This window comes from Marmota flaviventris, chromosome 20 (genome assembly GCF_047511675.1).
Source record: "Marmota flaviventris isolate mMarFla1 chromosome 20, mMarFla1.hap1, whole genome shotgun sequence".
NCBI lineage: Eukaryota > Metazoa > Chordata > Mammalia > Rodentia > Sciuridae > Marmota > Marmota flaviventris.
This window is the reverse complement of record NC_092517.1, coordinates 15,817,283-15,834,668: the sequence shown is the minus strand read 5'-3', so window position 1 is coordinate 15,834,668 and position 17,386 is coordinate 15,817,283. Positions and strand designations below refer to the sequence as shown.

At 42.7% G+C, this 17,386-nt stretch overlaps 2 protein-coding genes across 5 annotated transcripts in view; both read right to left on the bottom strand.

Annotated features, from left to right (window-relative positions):
• The window catches only part of Atg7 (autophagy related 7), a 242,774-nt gene extending 234,551 nt beyond the window's left edge, over positions 1–8,223 (bottom strand). For 2 of the 3 annotated variants that reach the window (XM_027931875.2, XM_027931879.2), the window contains exon 1: positions 8,184–8,223. The gene's annotated coding sequence lies outside the window, so the exon portion shown is untranslated. Of the gene's footprint in view, positions 1–7,525; positions 7,643–8,183 lie in introns of those variants that run through there. The other variant, XM_027931878.2, reaches the window with a different exon arrangement.
• A 2,684-nt stretch (positions 8,224–10,907) lies between these two features.
• Hrh1 (histamine receptor H1) overlaps positions 10,908–17,386 on the bottom strand; it is a 94,638-nt gene continuing 88,159 nt past the window's right edge. For both annotated transcript variants that reach the window (XM_027931928.2, XM_071605915.1), the window contains one exon: positions 10,908–14,332. In XM_027931928.2, coding sequence (XP_027787729.1) covers positions 12,831–14,297 — 1,467 coding nt within the window. In that variant the 5' untranslated portion in view covers positions 14,298–14,332 and the 3' untranslated portion in view covers positions 10,908–12,830. The remainder of the gene's footprint in view (positions 14,333–17,386) is intronic.

The window sequence follows — 17,386 nt, the reverse complement described above, 5'->3', positions numbered from 1 at the left end:
TGTGGTCCTCACCTGGCTCTTCACCAGTGACCTGCAGTCTCAGTGTTTGAGAAAGGTGCACTGAGTGCCAGTTCCAGTGCTGTGGAGGATGGCAAGCCCTAAGTGAATGGTAGTTGAGAAAATGTGGGCCCAAGGGAGGGAAAGGAGCAACAAAAGGAAGGAGGGTGGCATGCCTACTTTTGAGTTCTTTTTGTTATATCCACCAACCCATGGAGTCATTTCGATCAGTTCTGTGCATGAAGGACAGACACCTAGATTCACCTGAACGCCTGTGGGGCCCTTCCATCAACAAACACCTAAAATTTGTGACTTCCTAAAAGTTGACTGATATGAAGGATTATTTCTGTGGTTTTCATTTCTTGTGATCTTTGAAGAATCCCAAGGCCTTACTCCACTACCCCAACAGTGGTCTCAACAAGAGCAACACAGTGAACAAGTGAACACCCCTGATGCCTATGACAGTGAATAAGCCAAGACACACAACCCTCGAACACACCACCCTCAAAGCACAAGCTCATTCAGGGCAGTACAGGATCCAAGAAGTGTGTGGATTTGCTCCATGGGCGTGTTATGCCATAGAGCTGCTCAACATCTCCAAGGACAACCAGATCCTTGAGTTCATCAAGAAAAGAGGGTGGAGACAAACACCCACACCAAGAAGCAACAAGAACTATGGAGCAATGTCCTGGCTGTCATGAGAAGAACAGTCCCAAGGACTGAGCTCCCTCTTTCCTTTGTGCATAGTAAAACCTTCAAATTAAACAAAGAATTATAAAAAATAGGAGAGGTACTGAAAGATTGGGCCTAGCAAATATCTGATTTCAGATTTTATAATGTCATATTGAATAAGGGCAGGTTCCACAGACCACTGGACAGAGATTTTGCTCACAGGAAAGGTACCATGTGGACCCAATATAATCCAGAGAACTTCAGTACAACCAGAAAATGGTAGCCCTCCCTCCAGACATTTTACTTCCTTTAGCTAGAGAAGTATTGTAACACATTGATCAGGCTGGCTCAAGCCATTTTATCCTTATCTGCCAGAAAATTGTTATTGCAAAAACATACTCCGATGCCTATGACATTAATGGCACTCACTTTCACATGGTCTCTTGTACAGTGCACACCCTTATGAAGCAGCCCTGAGTCACCACATGAGATTAATATGGTTCTCTTTAAAAGAAAAAAAAAAGTCAAAACAGAACAACTGCATTTCTGCCTTCATCAGTGAGGAATAATAGACATAGGCTATATGAACCTCAAAAATGTCTCAAGATTGCTCCAGAAATCCCCCATAGATAAGATCAGAGGATTAAAAACTGGTAAAATAATCCTACAGAAAGATCTGTTTGTTTAACAAATTGATAATTATAAGAAAGGAGTGAATATTGATAAATCTTTGGCTTGGCCTTTGGTCCTGTCCTCTTTACTTCTATTTAATATACCAACAACAACAGTCATTAACATTACCATTTCATGTGTGCTGAACCCTGTGGGAAGAACTAACACTGAGGGAAACCCATGAATACAGACTTGAGTATCCTTTATCCAAAATGCTTGGGTCCAGAAGTTTCAGATTTTTTCAGATTTTGGGATCTCTGCAGGATAATGAGGATGGGCCCCCAAGTCTAAACACAAAGTCATTTGTTTCATATGCACCTCATGCACAGTATTTTTAGTGTGGCTGCCTTTTGATTGAAACCCATCACAAGAGGTCAGGTATGGAAGCTGCTCTGTGCCACTTTGTCAGCACTCAAAAAGCTTTTGCTTTAGATCATTTCAGATTTCGAATTAGGGATGCTCAACCTGTATATTCAATAGGGCATTCTAATTACATTTTGCCACTGATTTGGATGATGATATAGAAGGTTTGTGTACCAGTTCCACACAGGATACAAAGCAGAAAAAATTAGACAATGCAAAAGATAACTAAAATTCAGAATTAAAAAAAAAAAAAATTCTGACCAGCTGGAGTGAAAGCCCCATTTTAACAAGATGAAAAATTACAGCACTAGGAGTACAGCTCGGCAGCAGAGAGCCTGCTTAGCATGTGCTGGATTCCATCCCCCGCCCCACAGTGGGAGGTAAATATAGGGCCTCAAATCTAAGTTCAAGAAAACAACTGGACAGCAATATAGTCTGATACAATACAGGCAGAATGCTAGACTGAGAAGGGCACAGGCCAGAGCCCAGAGATCCAAATTCAAATCCTACCCTCTGTTACTTTTTAGCTGTTATTTAAGTTCTCTGAGTCATCTAACTTCTGAGGCTTCTCTTGAAGTCTTTCTCCTCATCTGCACACCGGGATGCTATCCACCATGCAGAATTACTGTGAGTATTCAATTAGGAAACATATGTTCCCAGCACATAAGAGGTATTAAAAAAAATCAAAGCTCACATGATCAAAACTTGCATCAAAGATGTCACAGTTACCATTTAGTTATTCCTCTGGTAAACATTTACATTATCTACTGGTCCCTGTGCTATAATTCGGGATTCCATGGCAAAAAAGCTATGGCCCCTACCTTTAAAAAGCAATAGTTTTAAAGGCAAGACACAATTGGAAAGACAACAGAACAACTTGGAAATAAAACAAGTACCACAGAGTATAATGTGCTGTCTGTACAAGATACTGAGCAGGGGAAAGGAAGGACACCTAAATTAGAACATTAGATGGCTTCCCACAGAAACCCTTGAGCCCAAGGCTCTGCAGCCTAGCAGTGGATTCTCAACAGGGTCCTCCTGGCATGTTCAGAGAGACGATTCTTTTCTATTTCAAGCCTGCGTACTGCAAACAGTAGAAAAGCAATGGACCTGTATTTGCATACTGCAAACCAGCAGGGCCGGTTCCCTCTCAATAAACATAGTGATGCCCTCTGGTTACTGTCACCAAACAAAGCAAAATAAAACAACTTCCAATGCCTCCTTGATGGGAGAGGGGAATGTACAGCAGCAACCGCTCCAGGCAAGGACAGTGGATGAGGAAGACCACAGGTAGAAGAAAGGAAGCTCTCAGCTCCACATCTTCAATTCCAGAAACATCCCACAGCCTCTGCATAGGCGTGGAATATTCTTGTCCTCTTCCTCACGCCCATCACCTAGTCTGTTTCTTTTCTTCCTTCATATCTCAGCTCAACTATGCCTCTGAGGGAGGACTTTCCTGACTACCTTATCTCCTACACAGGCCAATTCCATATCAGATCCTCCAAGAGCACTCTGTACCTCACCTTCAGGGCACGTAAGCAATTATCTTACACATTTTCAATACCAGTCTACCCGAATATAATCAAAGCTCTATGAGAAAGAGATGATGTTGGGTCTTCATTTTTCCCCTTTCCTCATTGTTTTCCCAGCATTTGACTCAGTCCTAGCACCTCCTAGGTGCCTAGCAAATACTTGATGAAGAAGCAGCTAAGAATGAATAAAACCGGACAGTATGTTTGAGAAAATATGAATGAGTCCTGTATAGCAGGAAGGAGAGGTATGTGTGGCAAAGCAGCTGGAAACCACATTAAAAAAAAAAAAAAAACCCAAAAACTACCTCTAGATGGAACTTAAATGAAATGAGAAAAGTGATGGATCCGTATTTCAGCAAAAATGTGCATTTCAGAAGGATGCTGCAATACCAGTGAGAACCAGACTCCTAAAGCATGGCACCCAGCTGGGAGATAGGACAGAAATACAGGCAGGGTGAGGAGGGCCTACAAGAAGGCAGTAGGGTGGAAATGGAGAAGAAAAGGTGGCAGGACAAGTGGAATGGGTAGAACTCTGACTCCTGCCTGAACTGGAAGGGAGAGGAGGAAGAACAGCACAAGAGGAAGAGTCCAAAATGTTGCCCAGGGTTCTGTATTGAAAGACTACACGGAAGAAGGGGAGTGGGCAAGATTAGAGGATGAAGACAGAATGGCAGGTCTGCAGGAAAAATGATGAGCTTGGTTTTGGACTTGCTGAGTCTGAGGAGAGCACTCAGAAGAGACTGGGCTCAAGATACAGAGCAGGGGTCATGGGCACATAAATGAGCATCGAAGCTGTGGATAAGAACCGAGGAGTGAGCAGAGCTTAGAAGAAAATGGCATTTAAGGGACAAAAGGAGAAAAAAAGAGTCCATAATGGAAACTGTGAGGGAAACAGAGACAATAAAAAGTAGGACTGGTTCTGGTACACCAAGGGTAATAGTAGCAATGACGGATGTGCCAAGAACTCAGAAGATAAGAAAGAAAAGTGCTCAGGAGTTCTGGTAACTCTGGGGAGAGTAGCTTTCATGGAGTGGTTAGACAGAAGCAGGATTTCAGCAAATGATGATTTGAGGAAGCAGAGGTGGCAATTCTAGAACGCTCTTCCAAGAAATGCAGCTAGGAAAATGGCAGGTGTAAATGGGAGAGGACGTTGTTTCTTTCCAAGGTAAAATAAAAACTAAAATACATAAATGGGAAGATGGTAAACAGGAAAGAAAATTCACAAATGCAAGAACCAGGTCCCTGAGGCAAAGGAGATGGGGTGGTAGTACACATTTGAAACAAGCCCCAGAACAAGCACCCTTGCTTTCACTGACTTGAATTAAAGGCTGGAGAAAGGACAGAAGAGGACATCAAAGAGCCTTGACTAAGGGCTACAACTTAGGGAAGCAAAAAGCAAGGCTGGAGGTGGAGGAGAGAAATGAAAAAACAGACACACTAGGAAACTGGCAAGAGAGCTGTCTGAGCACACATGGGGAGCGTCAAGGGCTAGGCCGGCCGATGACAGCATCAAGAGCATGTGTCTACAATGTAGCCGACAGGGCCTACGGTTTTCCCAAGAAAGCAATTCCTGCCCTATCTGGAGGATTCCTTGAGGAAGAGGACTTACACATGCTGGAAGACAGACTGACAAACCAAAAGGAGTTCAAAGGATGATGCAGAAGAAGTATGAGAAAAGCCCAAAGGTGATCATTCTGGAGCTGGACTAGGAAACAGGTGCTACCCAGTCCGCCATGGACATAGAAACTTCTATTTATTCTCCTTTGATTATACAATCAGGCCCTCATGATGCTGGACAAAGGTGGGAAGATCAGAGTACAGATAAAAGGAGAAGCCATTACTTGACTTCACTTCTGTGGATGAAGGTGGATGACCTGGGCCGCTGCAATGTGCCCTGGATAGTCCCCTACTGGTCCTACCATATGCAGTGCACCCACCACATTACTGCCTGAGTAATTTAAAATTGATGAGAGAATTACACTCTTGTTTACATTTTCAGTAATCTGATCTCTACTCCCACATTTTAAAAAATGACATCTAAACTTCTTAGCCTGACAAAATTAACTGCTATTTTTTAAACATCCATCTTCTACTAGAACTAGGTGGATAGCATACCAGCTCATTCAATTTATAATTTTTATAATTCCCACTGCCCCACCCCCTGGCAGTGCTGCAGATCTAATCCAGGGCTTTGTGCATGCTAGGCAAGTGCTCTACCATCGAGCAACACCCCAAATCTCCTTCTTTCCTTTTTCATAGATGAGGAAACTAAAGCTTAGAAAGGAAGTGACCTATCCAAGGTTACAAAACTAGTTCAATGGCAAAGCTAGCACTGGGATACAGGCATCTGACACAAAAATCTGTGCTGTTCACATGCTATTGCCCATAAGGCCCTCGTGATGTGGCTCCCACTTATCTCTGTAGTCACCTCTCATCCTACAACTCTATGCTGCCTCCTCTGATGAACCACTCATAGGCCATGAAGTATACTTACAGTCCTTGGTTCATGCCACCTCCCACCCCTCTTCATCTGGTACTGCCTGCTTATTCTTTAGAATGTGATAAAGCAGTAAGTCCTCATACAAACTTTCTGGTGTCTCAGCCTCACTTACAAACACGCCAAAACCTCCTCCACCAAACCTCTATGATAAACTCCATGCTATAGTTTTTAAAAAGTAAACTCCTTGACAAGAGGAATGCATATCTTACTTATTTTTGCATTCCGAGTTTGCAGTTCAGTGCCAGGCACACAGCAGATGCTCAATAAACATTTATGTTTATTCTCTAGAATGGAAGTTGATTGAGAACAACTTTACATGGCTGTGCTGGAATACAGCTCAGTACTCAGTTCCTTAAAGGGTTTCAAAATCATGTCACATGAAAGCACATAGGAATTGACCAAGAAAAACGGAAGGAAGAGTAGAGACATTCTGGGCAACAGGAACTACAGGAACAGAGAACTAGAGGCAAGCAATTTAATAAGACTAGAGCGCAGAGTTAAGGAATAAGGGACAATAATATGGCAATATGAGTTTTCACAAGACTGGCCTTTTCATCATTCAGACGTTAGCTCAAATGTCACCTCCTCAGAAACTCAAACCTGTCCAGCTGGATGTCTAGGAGGATGTTTTAAAAACATCCCTCAATAAAAAATACATAAATAAAAATAAAAAAGCTCCCTTGGTGTCCTCTAAGTTTCTTTCTACCCCATTACCCTGTTTTCTTTTTTGTAGCAGTTATCAGGATCTGAAATACCTACCACTCCTTAAAAATTATGTACTGCTGGACACAGTGGCACACGTTTGTAATCCCAGCAGCTTGTGAGGCTAAAACAGAAGGATTGAAAGTTCAAAGCCAGCCTCAGCAAAAACAAAGCGCTAAGCAACTCAGTGAGTTGTCTCTAAATAAAAACACAAAATAGGGCTGGGGATGTGGCTCAGTGGCAGAGCACTTGCTTGGCATGTGTGGAGAACTGGGTCTGATTCTCAGCACTACATAAAAATACATAAACAAAATAAAGGTATTGTGTCCATCTATGACTAAAAAATATTTTTAAAAATATATATTTATTGACAAGCACTGCTATCACCATCAAAAAGCAGGCTCCCTGAAATAGAACTATTTCTGTCTTCAGTGTATACAGTAATGTCTGGCACCTAACAAGCACTGGAATGTTTTAGTCAGTCAATCAACAAGTAAAACAAAATCCTCTGTCGTTGTGGAGTTTACTATGGGTAAATAAATTAAATATGCTAGCCTAGGAAAGGAGAGACCAGGAAGATAAACTCTTAGCTTTCAAAGACATATAGAGCTATTAAATGTGAGGGTGATTTCTAGAACCTAAAGGAGAAACCTGATAAGATTACTAGATAACTTCTTTTAGCTCAGCATTTAAGAGTCAGAACTTGGAAAGACCAAACGGAAGCAACCAGAAGTATTGAGGTTTTTGTCACTGAAGAAACAGACCAGTAAGCAAAGGTGTCATGGAAAAATATCCAAGTAGCCAATGGTAAAGGAAGCCTAAGACAGAGGCCCCAAGCTATAGTCACAGATACACGTGGGCACAGATGCACAGCTTTGAGAAACACTGAATTAGTTGCCAAAACTTTTTGAAACAATGGAGAAGCATATCAGTGGTGCTAAAAAATAAGGAGATTACATATATGCACAAATGCACCCTAGCCTTAGTTTCATTTCTCCATTAAGTACGGTGCTTATAAAAATTCAATTCAGTAAAAATATGACTTTATTTCTGACAAAGAAATTTTCTTACGCTGCATTTACCTTACCTGATTTCTCTTAAGCATTAGCTTGTAACTTCGGAACCAAACCAAGGAATCGAGAACCTTAGTTTAGAAAAGCCTTTAGAGGGCCAGGGATGTGGCTCAGTGGTAGAGCACTTGCCTAGCACAAGCCAGACCCTGGGTTCCATCCCCTATATCTCAAGAAAAAGGGATGGAAGGAGGAAAAAAAAAAGAGAAAAAGTGTTTAGGAGACTTAGTTTAACTTCATTTAACAAATAATGTATTATTGCTCCCACCTCACAGAGGAGGGCAGAAAGGGAAGAAATGTCCAGAGTCACAGAGCAAATCTGAGCAAAGCCAGGACGAGAACCCAGATGTCCCAGCCCCTGTGTTCTAACACGGGATTCTGAGTACTCCCTGCCAGAGGACAGAAGGGGGACTGACTTGGGAAATAGGCAGAAGTTTTCTAGTCAGAAGACCCCGGACTGAACCAGTGTGCGGGGACGTGGATGGAGAGGAGGGGCGACAGGCGTTCTCAGTTAACTCCCCGGAGGTGGGAGGACCGCCCTGAGGTGGGCGCTGGAAGATTCTGAAACGCGAAGTGACCTTCGGCCTTGCCTCCGAGCTCGCCCCCTTCTCTTCAGGAGTCCAAAACCAACCCCGCAGGAACCCACTCCTCCCTCAGCAGCCGCTGCTTACTTACCGCCACTCAACTTCCGGCAACCATAGCGTCGCCCTCAGCGCGCGCCCGAATGACGTACGTGGCCCCGCCCCCAGCCACCGGGTGGGAGACTTAGGCGCATGCGCATAGGGCCCTGGACCAGCTAAGTGAAATGCGCCCCGGACCAGCTAAGTGAAATGCGCCCCTAGCACCTGCTTCGATGGGAGGAGCTTCAGTCGCAGGGAAGGCGGGCGTCAGGATGTGGGCGAGGTCCCTGGTTGAGAACTCTATCTGGGCTTTGGGAATGGGAATGTCTATATGCTGGTTAGCCTTTTACAAAAGAAAAAAATAAATAAAAGATCCGTGGCCTCTCTTGATATCATAGGATGAGAGGAATTATCCCCTCTGGCATCTTCTAGGACAGGCGGCAATGGCCTGCCTCAAACAAGTAGTACCAGGACCATTTGAGAGGCAGGTGTGAAGACAAAGGAGATGAAAATTTTAATAGTAAAAGGCCACGGAAGGTTGACAATAACCAACCTACTTTTTTCGGAAATCAGTCATTATTTTCGGAGCACACCGCTGTCTTTTCATTCTAAATTTTTTCTTGAGTATACACTATCTGTGAAGCACCGGATAGACGTTGAAGATTGGACTGTGAATATTATTAATTTCTCAATCTGGCCTTCTATAGCCTCACAATAATAAGAATGACTACTAGTTATTATCTATCATGTTTTCTGGGTTTTACATCTCTAGTCCTCCAAGGTTGATGTTTTATTATTATCTACATTTTACATGTGAAAAAACAGAGGCCAGGAAATTTTAAGCATCTTGCCTAACAGTTAAAGGGCTTTTAGGCCAGGGCAGTAATCCATTTGTTTTGACAGAGCTGGATGTGGTGGCCTGTAATCCTAGCTACTCCGAAGGCTGAGGCAGGAAGATCACTTGGGCCCAGGAGTTTGAGGTCAGCCTGGGCAACATAGCAAAACACACACACACACACACACACACACACACACACACACACACACACAGTCAGTAGGAATGCGACCTCTTATTGATAGAGAACAGATAGATGTGAACTGTGAAATTAAGGGAATAATTCTAAAACTGAGCCCACTGTGCTTTCTCTTAAAAAAAGAATTCACCTGCAGCCCTGACTAGCCTAAGTTGACAACATATGTTACATTCCTCAGCAAACTAACTGTTACCTGCAGGAGACATGCAGATCCAAAATTCCAATGAGAACACAAGTTATCCTGAAGGGAGAGGATTTGGTAATCATCCACACAGACAAGATCCCAGAACTCAGGCAAATAAGGAAAACTTCTCCTAACCCTAAAATTTGTAAGAACCGGGTCTAATTAGAACCAGTCATTATGGGTCAAAGTGACCTAGAGTTGTCTTGTGCAGCAGGGACTTGAGAATCTCATGTCAGTCTGCTGTCAAAAGTAAAGAGGTGTTGGGGGGGGGATCAAGAGGTGAACCTAGGTGGGACTCTCTGGAAATTTCCATGGGACCCCCAATAAAACTGGAGGTTCGGAGAAGCATACTGTCCTTCTCCTAAGAGGATCTACTCTGTCCCTTGAGAGTGTCCGTTTTTCCTTTATCATATTCCTTCTAATAAACTCATGTCTGTTACTCTGAGCAACATGTCTGAAGTATTTCTGGCACGATGGCAAGAATCAGGGTGAAGAGGGGGTCTCCATGATTACCTCAGCTTTGTGCCAAGCCTCTGCCCCCAGTATAACACTATCAGAAAATATAGTTGATACCTTCCTTCTAGGCTTTGCTTAATTGAGCACACATAAGCCTGGGTTGAAGCTAGTTCTTTGTTAAGTTTGTTTCCCTGCTGGGCTTTGAGTTCTTAGGATACCCACATTATGGAGTTTCTGTCCAAGATACAGTGATTCCCACTTCTCTGGGAACTATCTCCAGCCATTTTGTAACCACATATGCCACACCAGTCTTAGCCACCCAACAAAACTTTTTGGAGTAGTGGACATCGGATGACTCTTTACCCTAAGTTTTTAATTTCTAAACTGACATTCCTAGACAGTGAAAACCATAACAGAGGTCAATGGTAGCATCCTAGAGGGAATTTCCTCACTCTGTGCTTCTCCTTTTCACCCATCATAATGTGATGCAGCCAAGGGAGATCTACACCAGAATTTATGCCATGTTGTCTGGATCTTGCACCTCCAAAGGTTTGAGTCACCATAAAAAGATTTCATTTATAAAGTAGCCTGTCTCAGATGTTACAGTAAAGAAAAACAGACTAATACATAAAATATATATTGTTTAAGTAGCCAATGTTTGGTAAAGTATAAATTTGACTAATTGGTCAAAGAATTGTCTTTAAGTTGATCATGCTGAAGTCCATGAAAAGAATCAGAAATGAGTTTCTGAATTTGCAAAATTGTCAGTAACAATCAACAAAAGTTGTTCTCTGTAACAACTTTCTCCTAGGAGGTATTTATTTTAATATTTAAGGCAGAAAGTCTGGTTTCATGTGCAATCCTTCAGCCATTGATTCTTTCCTAATAGGTTTGGACTGAGTTATCTCTGTGCCCTAGTCCAATGCCTTTCATGAGTTTAAAAACTGATTCAATGTTCAGACAGAAGTAGAAAGGACTTAGGTTTCCCTTTGATGTAACAAGGAAATCTTACTCAGGAGGATATTGTAAAAGGTACAGTAAAGCACAAAGTCTGGCACCTGGCATGTGCTCAATGTGTTTTTAAAATTTATATGAATGTCCTCTGTATACCAACACTATGCAAGCACCAGAGACACTGCAAACAATAATGCATGGAAATTGTTTCTCTTGATTCTTCCCATATGTATTTATTGACCCTTTTTTGTTCTTGTCAGACTGAAATCCAGGTCTCTTTGACCCAAAATCAAAGCTCCTCAGCATGTCTTTCGACTAGCTGTCTGGATTGTTCCTCACCATAAATAATGGGCACTTAGCCTCTTATCTATGTGGAGTGTTCCTTTTATGTGTTCTCTGCTCCAGAGGGCCTTGGGTGGCAATCTCATCTGTCTCTCTCATGAGTCTTCTGGCAAGTGATTTATAAGCTGGAAGTGGACCTGTTGCAACTTCTGAAACCAGGATCAAAGTCTCTGAAGCTCCCACGATCTGAGCAAGAAGAATATTCCAGGATGCAAAGTAGAATGAGAATGAAGCTTTTTATAAAATATAAGTCCTTTTTGAAAGACATTCACAAATGTTGACCAGAAACCCCCTAGCAAGTCTTATAACATTCCACAGTGCATTTCAATACATTTTCTCAGTTCGACAAACTTAGAAAGGTAGAAATAAATAAATCAGTCACATAACAGTATCCTTTCAAACATCATATTTAGGTAGGTAAAAACATTTCATTTTAATGGATCATGCAAACAGGAACACAAGACACAGGCATCCCTATTTGTTACACATATTAAACTTTAACATTAAGTTTTAAAACATAAATCACAACCAGACTGCAACATAAACATCAAATATAACTCACTGTATGTTCTCACACCTTTGCTGATTTTTAGTTAATACATGTAAGTATAAAAGAACATGATAACTTTTGGACTCACAGAGATAAAAAATGCACAGTCCCTTCAAAGGGTCATCTGCAGCCACAGATGTGTTCCATGTCAGCTGTTCTTCTTTTCAACATATTATTTTGGAAATTGTCACCACTCTTGGGAATACTGTGTGTGTACTTAACAGGATGCATTTTTGCTTTTTTGGAAAAAATGTGTTACAATGAACTGGAACCCCCCAGGGTTTTTCATTCTAACTTTCTCATATAACTAGCTATGTGGTCTTGGGCACCTCATTTCACCTCATTTGCTCCTCTGAGAACTGGAACCTATAAGGCCACCCTTCTATTGTGGTATCATGGGACTTCCATGAGGTAATCCTGGTCCATCCCTAAAGAAGTATGGCTTTCTTGCTCCTACTCTTTTGTTTTGCTTTTAATACACTCTTGAGAACATTTCCTTTCTCTTTCTTTTGAGGGCAGCTTTTTGTCACCATGTTTGTAAGAGCCAAAAGGAACCTTGGGTTGAAAACAATGGACAGGCAAACTGCATAACTTCCTATCAACTCTAAGACATGCATGAGTGATAAAGAGTAAGGCAGAATCTTCGGCATGGATCAGACCTTGGTTCTAGAGAAAACTGTAGAAGGGGCTCAGAAGAGAAGTGTTCTGAGAAGTGGCAGCCACAGGGGAACCGTTGTCATGCCTCTCCAGGTGACCCCTGAAAGGGGGCAACAGCTATTTGCATGTCTTTGCACAGATATCTAGCTCTGTTGTAGCAAAAGTCCCAACTCTCCAGTGGATCTCTATCCAGTGTCCCTTCAGTTGCCAATTAATTCCAGTCTGAAAACTCAAATTACAGTAAGAGTCAGAGGCTCCCACTTTTCCCCCATGAGAGCAGGACAGCTCCACCCAGGTCTTGTTCTCTTACAAATACTCTGCTTTCTACTCCAATCTTTGCACTGACCACGACCACCTGCCGTTCTTCCCACAGTACCTGAGAACTTTTCCACACAATGCAGCCCCTAAGACTGTGCTTTCAACTCCTTTCCAGAAAGCTCAGGTGCGTGGCAATGCCAGGCTTTCCTCCTCCACCTCCTTCTTGGACATCAAGTATCATTTTGTCAAAACCTTTCAGTGCCTCCCTTAGGAGCGAATACGCAGAATTTTCTTGAATGTCTTCTTGAAGTTCTCATTGCACAAGGGATAGATGAGGGGGTTCAGAGTGGAGTTGATATAGCCCAGCCAGATGGTGAACATGTGCACGTGTTCATTGCAGCAGCTCTTGCAGAAGGCAATGACCATGAAGAAGATGAAGTAGGGAATCCAGCAAAGGATGAAGGCTGCCATGATGAAACCCAACTGTTTGGCAGCTTTCCGTTCCCGGTTCACGTGCAAACCAGAAATGTACTGTCTTGAATGGGAGCGAAGCCTCTTCCACGTGAACTTGATGTAGTCCAGGCCTGGGTTGGACCCACTTCTCAATTTGTCTCTGCCCAGTGCTGGTTCTGTGCTGGTATCTGAGTCTGTCATGCGGCCGATGGACTGGCTCTCAACTAACGTGTGATCCACTGATATTTCACTGACCCGACGGGTGTTTAGGCTTTGTCCCTCTGTCTTGAGCTGGCTCTGGCTCTCATCCACGGCTTCACAGCCCCTGCCATCTCCCTTTGCCGAAGTCTGTGTCTCCACAAGGTCAAGTGGAAAGCAGGGGAGTTTGGCTGCTTCTCCATCCTCCTCTTGGCTCAAGGAATCTGGAGACTTCTTCTCCTTGGTATCCTGGGATGATGGCTTAAAAATAGGTCCACCACTGGCATCTTTGGACTCCCTTTTCAGAGCCTCCCAGGGAGACTCCTTCTCTGATTTTTTGGGGCCCGCCTTGGAATTCTCTGGCTTCTGTTTAATTTCTGAGAAGGTAGGAAGGGATCCATTGATAAGCTCCCGGTGCTGACAGTGTCGTCGCACAGCCTTGTAGATCTTGAAATAGAACCAGAGCATGAGTAATGTGGGCAGATAGAAGTTGATGATGGCAGTCATGATCTTGAACCAGGTGACGTCGTAAAAGTCTGTCTCACACTTTTCGTCCCGGTGCCTCGAGGTATTCGACATGAAGTGATGCCAACCTAGGATAGGAATGACCCATAGAAAGGAAAGAAACCAGGCTCCCAAGATGGTGGCCGATGCTCGGGTCTTGGTGCGATACTTCAGGTACCTGAGGGGCTGCTGAACAGAGCGGTACCGATCAATGCATAAGATGAAGACACTGAAAATGGATGCCGTGCTAGCCACATAGTCCATGGAAAGCCAAAAGAGGCAGAGAGGGCGACCCAGGGACCACTTAGTCATGACGAGGTACAGGATGTTCATGGGCATAACCACGGCGCCCACAATCAGGTCTGCCACAGAGAGGCTCACGATGTACAGGTTTCCCACAGTGTGCAGCTTCCGCTCACTCCGTACAGCATACAGCACCAGCAGGTTGAGTGCCACTGTGAACAGGGAGATGCTGCTGAGGACCACAACCAGGGGCATTAACTGGGGGCTGGCCATGGTGGTCTTGTTTCCCTCACACATCTTGTCTTCTAAGACATAAGAGGAATTGGGAAGGGTCATCGGCACAAGGGCAGTCTCCAGCTATGGCTCACCCCCTGGGAGAAAAGATAAGGATCAAGGTCAGAGATTTGGTGATTGGTAGTCAATTGTGTTCATCAACTAGATTGTATGCCGTCAGGGGTAGTGACACTGCTGGTGACCTACCTCACTTCTTCCTCATTTATTCAATGATTTTTTATTGAATTCCTGGCATTGCTCTAGGTGTTGGGGACATGGCAGTGAATGAAATAAGACAAAAAAATATTCACTCTCATTAAGTCATGTTCTAGTGAGGGAGTTTGGCCTAAACAAAATAGGTAAGTAATTTATGAAAGTCTCATTTTGCACATATTCTGGGAAAGTGGAATCCATCCTAATTGGTCTAAGCTGAATATAGAAATCTAGTTTTTCTTTGGAAGTGGTTGATCTAGGAGTGGCCATAAGACACAAATGTGGCCAAGAAAATAGAGGTGGGGTTCAGAGAGAGTTCTTCATCTCTGCAAAGGAGCAAAACAAGAAAAAGCATTCTCTCCCATATGTCCCATTCTTCCTGAAAGGAAGTGAGGTAGTGATGTTTGTAGCTATGGCAGTCATTGTGGGATCATCAGGGAAATACGAAGAAAACCTCTTATTCCTGAACTGTTAAATCAACCCTGGAATCTCCTCCCTCCAGACTTGTTAGCATTGGAAAAAATGAAATGTCTATTTTTACTGAAATCACTGTCAAGGGGGATTTTTATTAGCAGCTGAAAGCATCCCTTACATGGGGGGCAGGCAGGTCAAGGGGATGTAACAAAGGTATAGAAATCATGAAACACATCTAGCATATCCCTAAGAACAAAGGTTCTCAGGCTAAAGATGTACATCAGTGGTACAGCAGGTGCTTACTGTGTGCAAAGCCCTGGATTTCCATCCCCAGCAATGCAAAAATCAACTTAAAATAGGAGAAATGGGAAGAGGATTATGGTATTTGAAAAGCATATCTGCTAATTTACTTTTTCATTTGATAAATAAAAAATATTTTTGTTATTACACTATGTCAAGTAATAACTATGTAACAAAACCTTTGCAAGTGAAGGCAACACAGAAAGCAGGCTGTATCCTCTGTTATTGTTGATCCTTTGCTGTTTATCGGCTTTCAAAACTATAACAAATACTGGAGATAATCAATTTATGAAGAAAGAAAGGTTTATTTTGCTCATGGTTTTGTAAGTTACAATCCAGGATGAGGCAGGCCCATTATTTTTAAGCTTCTGGTAGGAATGCTGGATGGAAACAGTGGGGAGCAAATGGCAGAATAAAGTGCCCACCTCATGGCCAGGAAGTGAAAGAGATAGAAAGGCCTGAGGTTCCATAATCCTCTTAAATGACCGGCCCTATGACCTGAAGACCTCCCAGTAGTAGCCCCCGCCTCTTACAGGTTCCATCACCTCCCAATAGTGCCACCCTGGTGACCACACTTCAACAAACAGACCCTTGGGGGATACTCAGGACCCAAATAAAAAAAGTGGGAAGGGAAGGGAGGTCTTAAGTCTTATAGAAAGAGATGTTGTTAGATTTGAAGATTCAGTAAGTAGTATGATTTTAAGAACACTGAGGCACACTAACAAAGAGGGCAGATTTCTCTGAATAATTTAGCAAAAATCAAATTATTTTTATAATAAGAAAAATTTGTAAGTTCTCAAGCAGAAGGCTAAATCCATAGCACTTGTTTTTTTTGTTTTTTGTTTTTGTTTTTTGGTGTATGTATGTCACTACGGATTGAACCTAAGGGCCTCTACCACTGAGCTACATCCCCAGCCTTTTAATTTTACTTTGAAGTAAGGCCTTGCTAAGTTGCTGAGGCTGGCCCTAAAACTTGCAATCATACTGACTCAGCTCCCAAGTTGCCAGGATCACAGATGTACACCCTATCATGCCCAGCAAAATCCACATCATATTCCAAACAAAAATCAGGACTCCAAGGCATCTGATCCTTGTGCAAGGACCTTTTCAAGATACTTCACTGGAAAAGCTTTGGGAGATCTCTAAGAGCTTTTCTCCTCTTTAGAGCCTCTCTTGAGGTGGGTTTCCATGTTCCCCTCCAGCTCTGCACAGTCACCTGCAATCAGAACACTCCCTGCTTCTCTGACTTCAATACCATTTCTTTGTGCGACACCAAGTCCTGCCCTGTCGCTGTCATTCTACTGCCTCAGAGATCTTCTCCACTTACTTCCTTATGTTTTGGTCATCACCTCTATGAAGACAAGCCACAAACCTACAACAGCAGCAAATATCTTTCTTCATCCCTACATCTAATGCCAAATTCATTGCAGCTGCTTCATCTTCAGCCCTGACCAAGTCAAAATCCACTGCAGTTGTCACAACCTCCTTCAAAAGGCAGAAAGGAGGCTAACGAAGGAAGGAAGGAATTTATTTTTTATTGTTTCGGTGAGAAGAAAGCAGAAAGTAGTTCCCTAAAATAATTCTGTACTGGAGGCATTCTCAAGGCAGCTCTGTTCTCCCTTCTTTTCAAAGATTTTCAATTGTCTTTGCCCTAGTGCTGGACACACAAAGGGGCACTACTCGTTTAAAATTCTGTGAAAACTATCATGTAATAATTAATTTGACAGACAATGGTTTGTCTTTGTTTAAAAAATCTATATTTTTCATTTTTGATTTTAAAAAAAAGATTTCTATGTACAGTGGTGAGCAGTAGTCCCAGCTACTCTGAAGGATGAAGTAGGAGAAGCCCAAGTTCAAAACCAGCTTGGACAACTTTGCAGGACCATGTCTCAAAGCAAAAAATAAATAGAAAGGGCTGCTGGGCTTGTAGTTCAGTGGTAAAGCAACACTGGGTTCAGCCCCCAGTACCAAAAAACAAAACAAAAAAAAAAAAAAAAGGAAAATGTGAAGCTGGGTATGTTGTAGCTCGGTGGAAGTGAGAGGCCCTGGGTTCCATTCCCAGCACTGCAAAAAGAAAAAGAATGAATTACTGAATGAGAGACAAGAATACTCTTAAGGATCTCTGCTAGGAGCTTACTCATTCAACAAATCTTTTCTGGTGAAAGATTTCTTTTAGCTCCATGATCTGCTTTGGGAGGAAGAGAATCCACTTTTGTCTTCAAAAG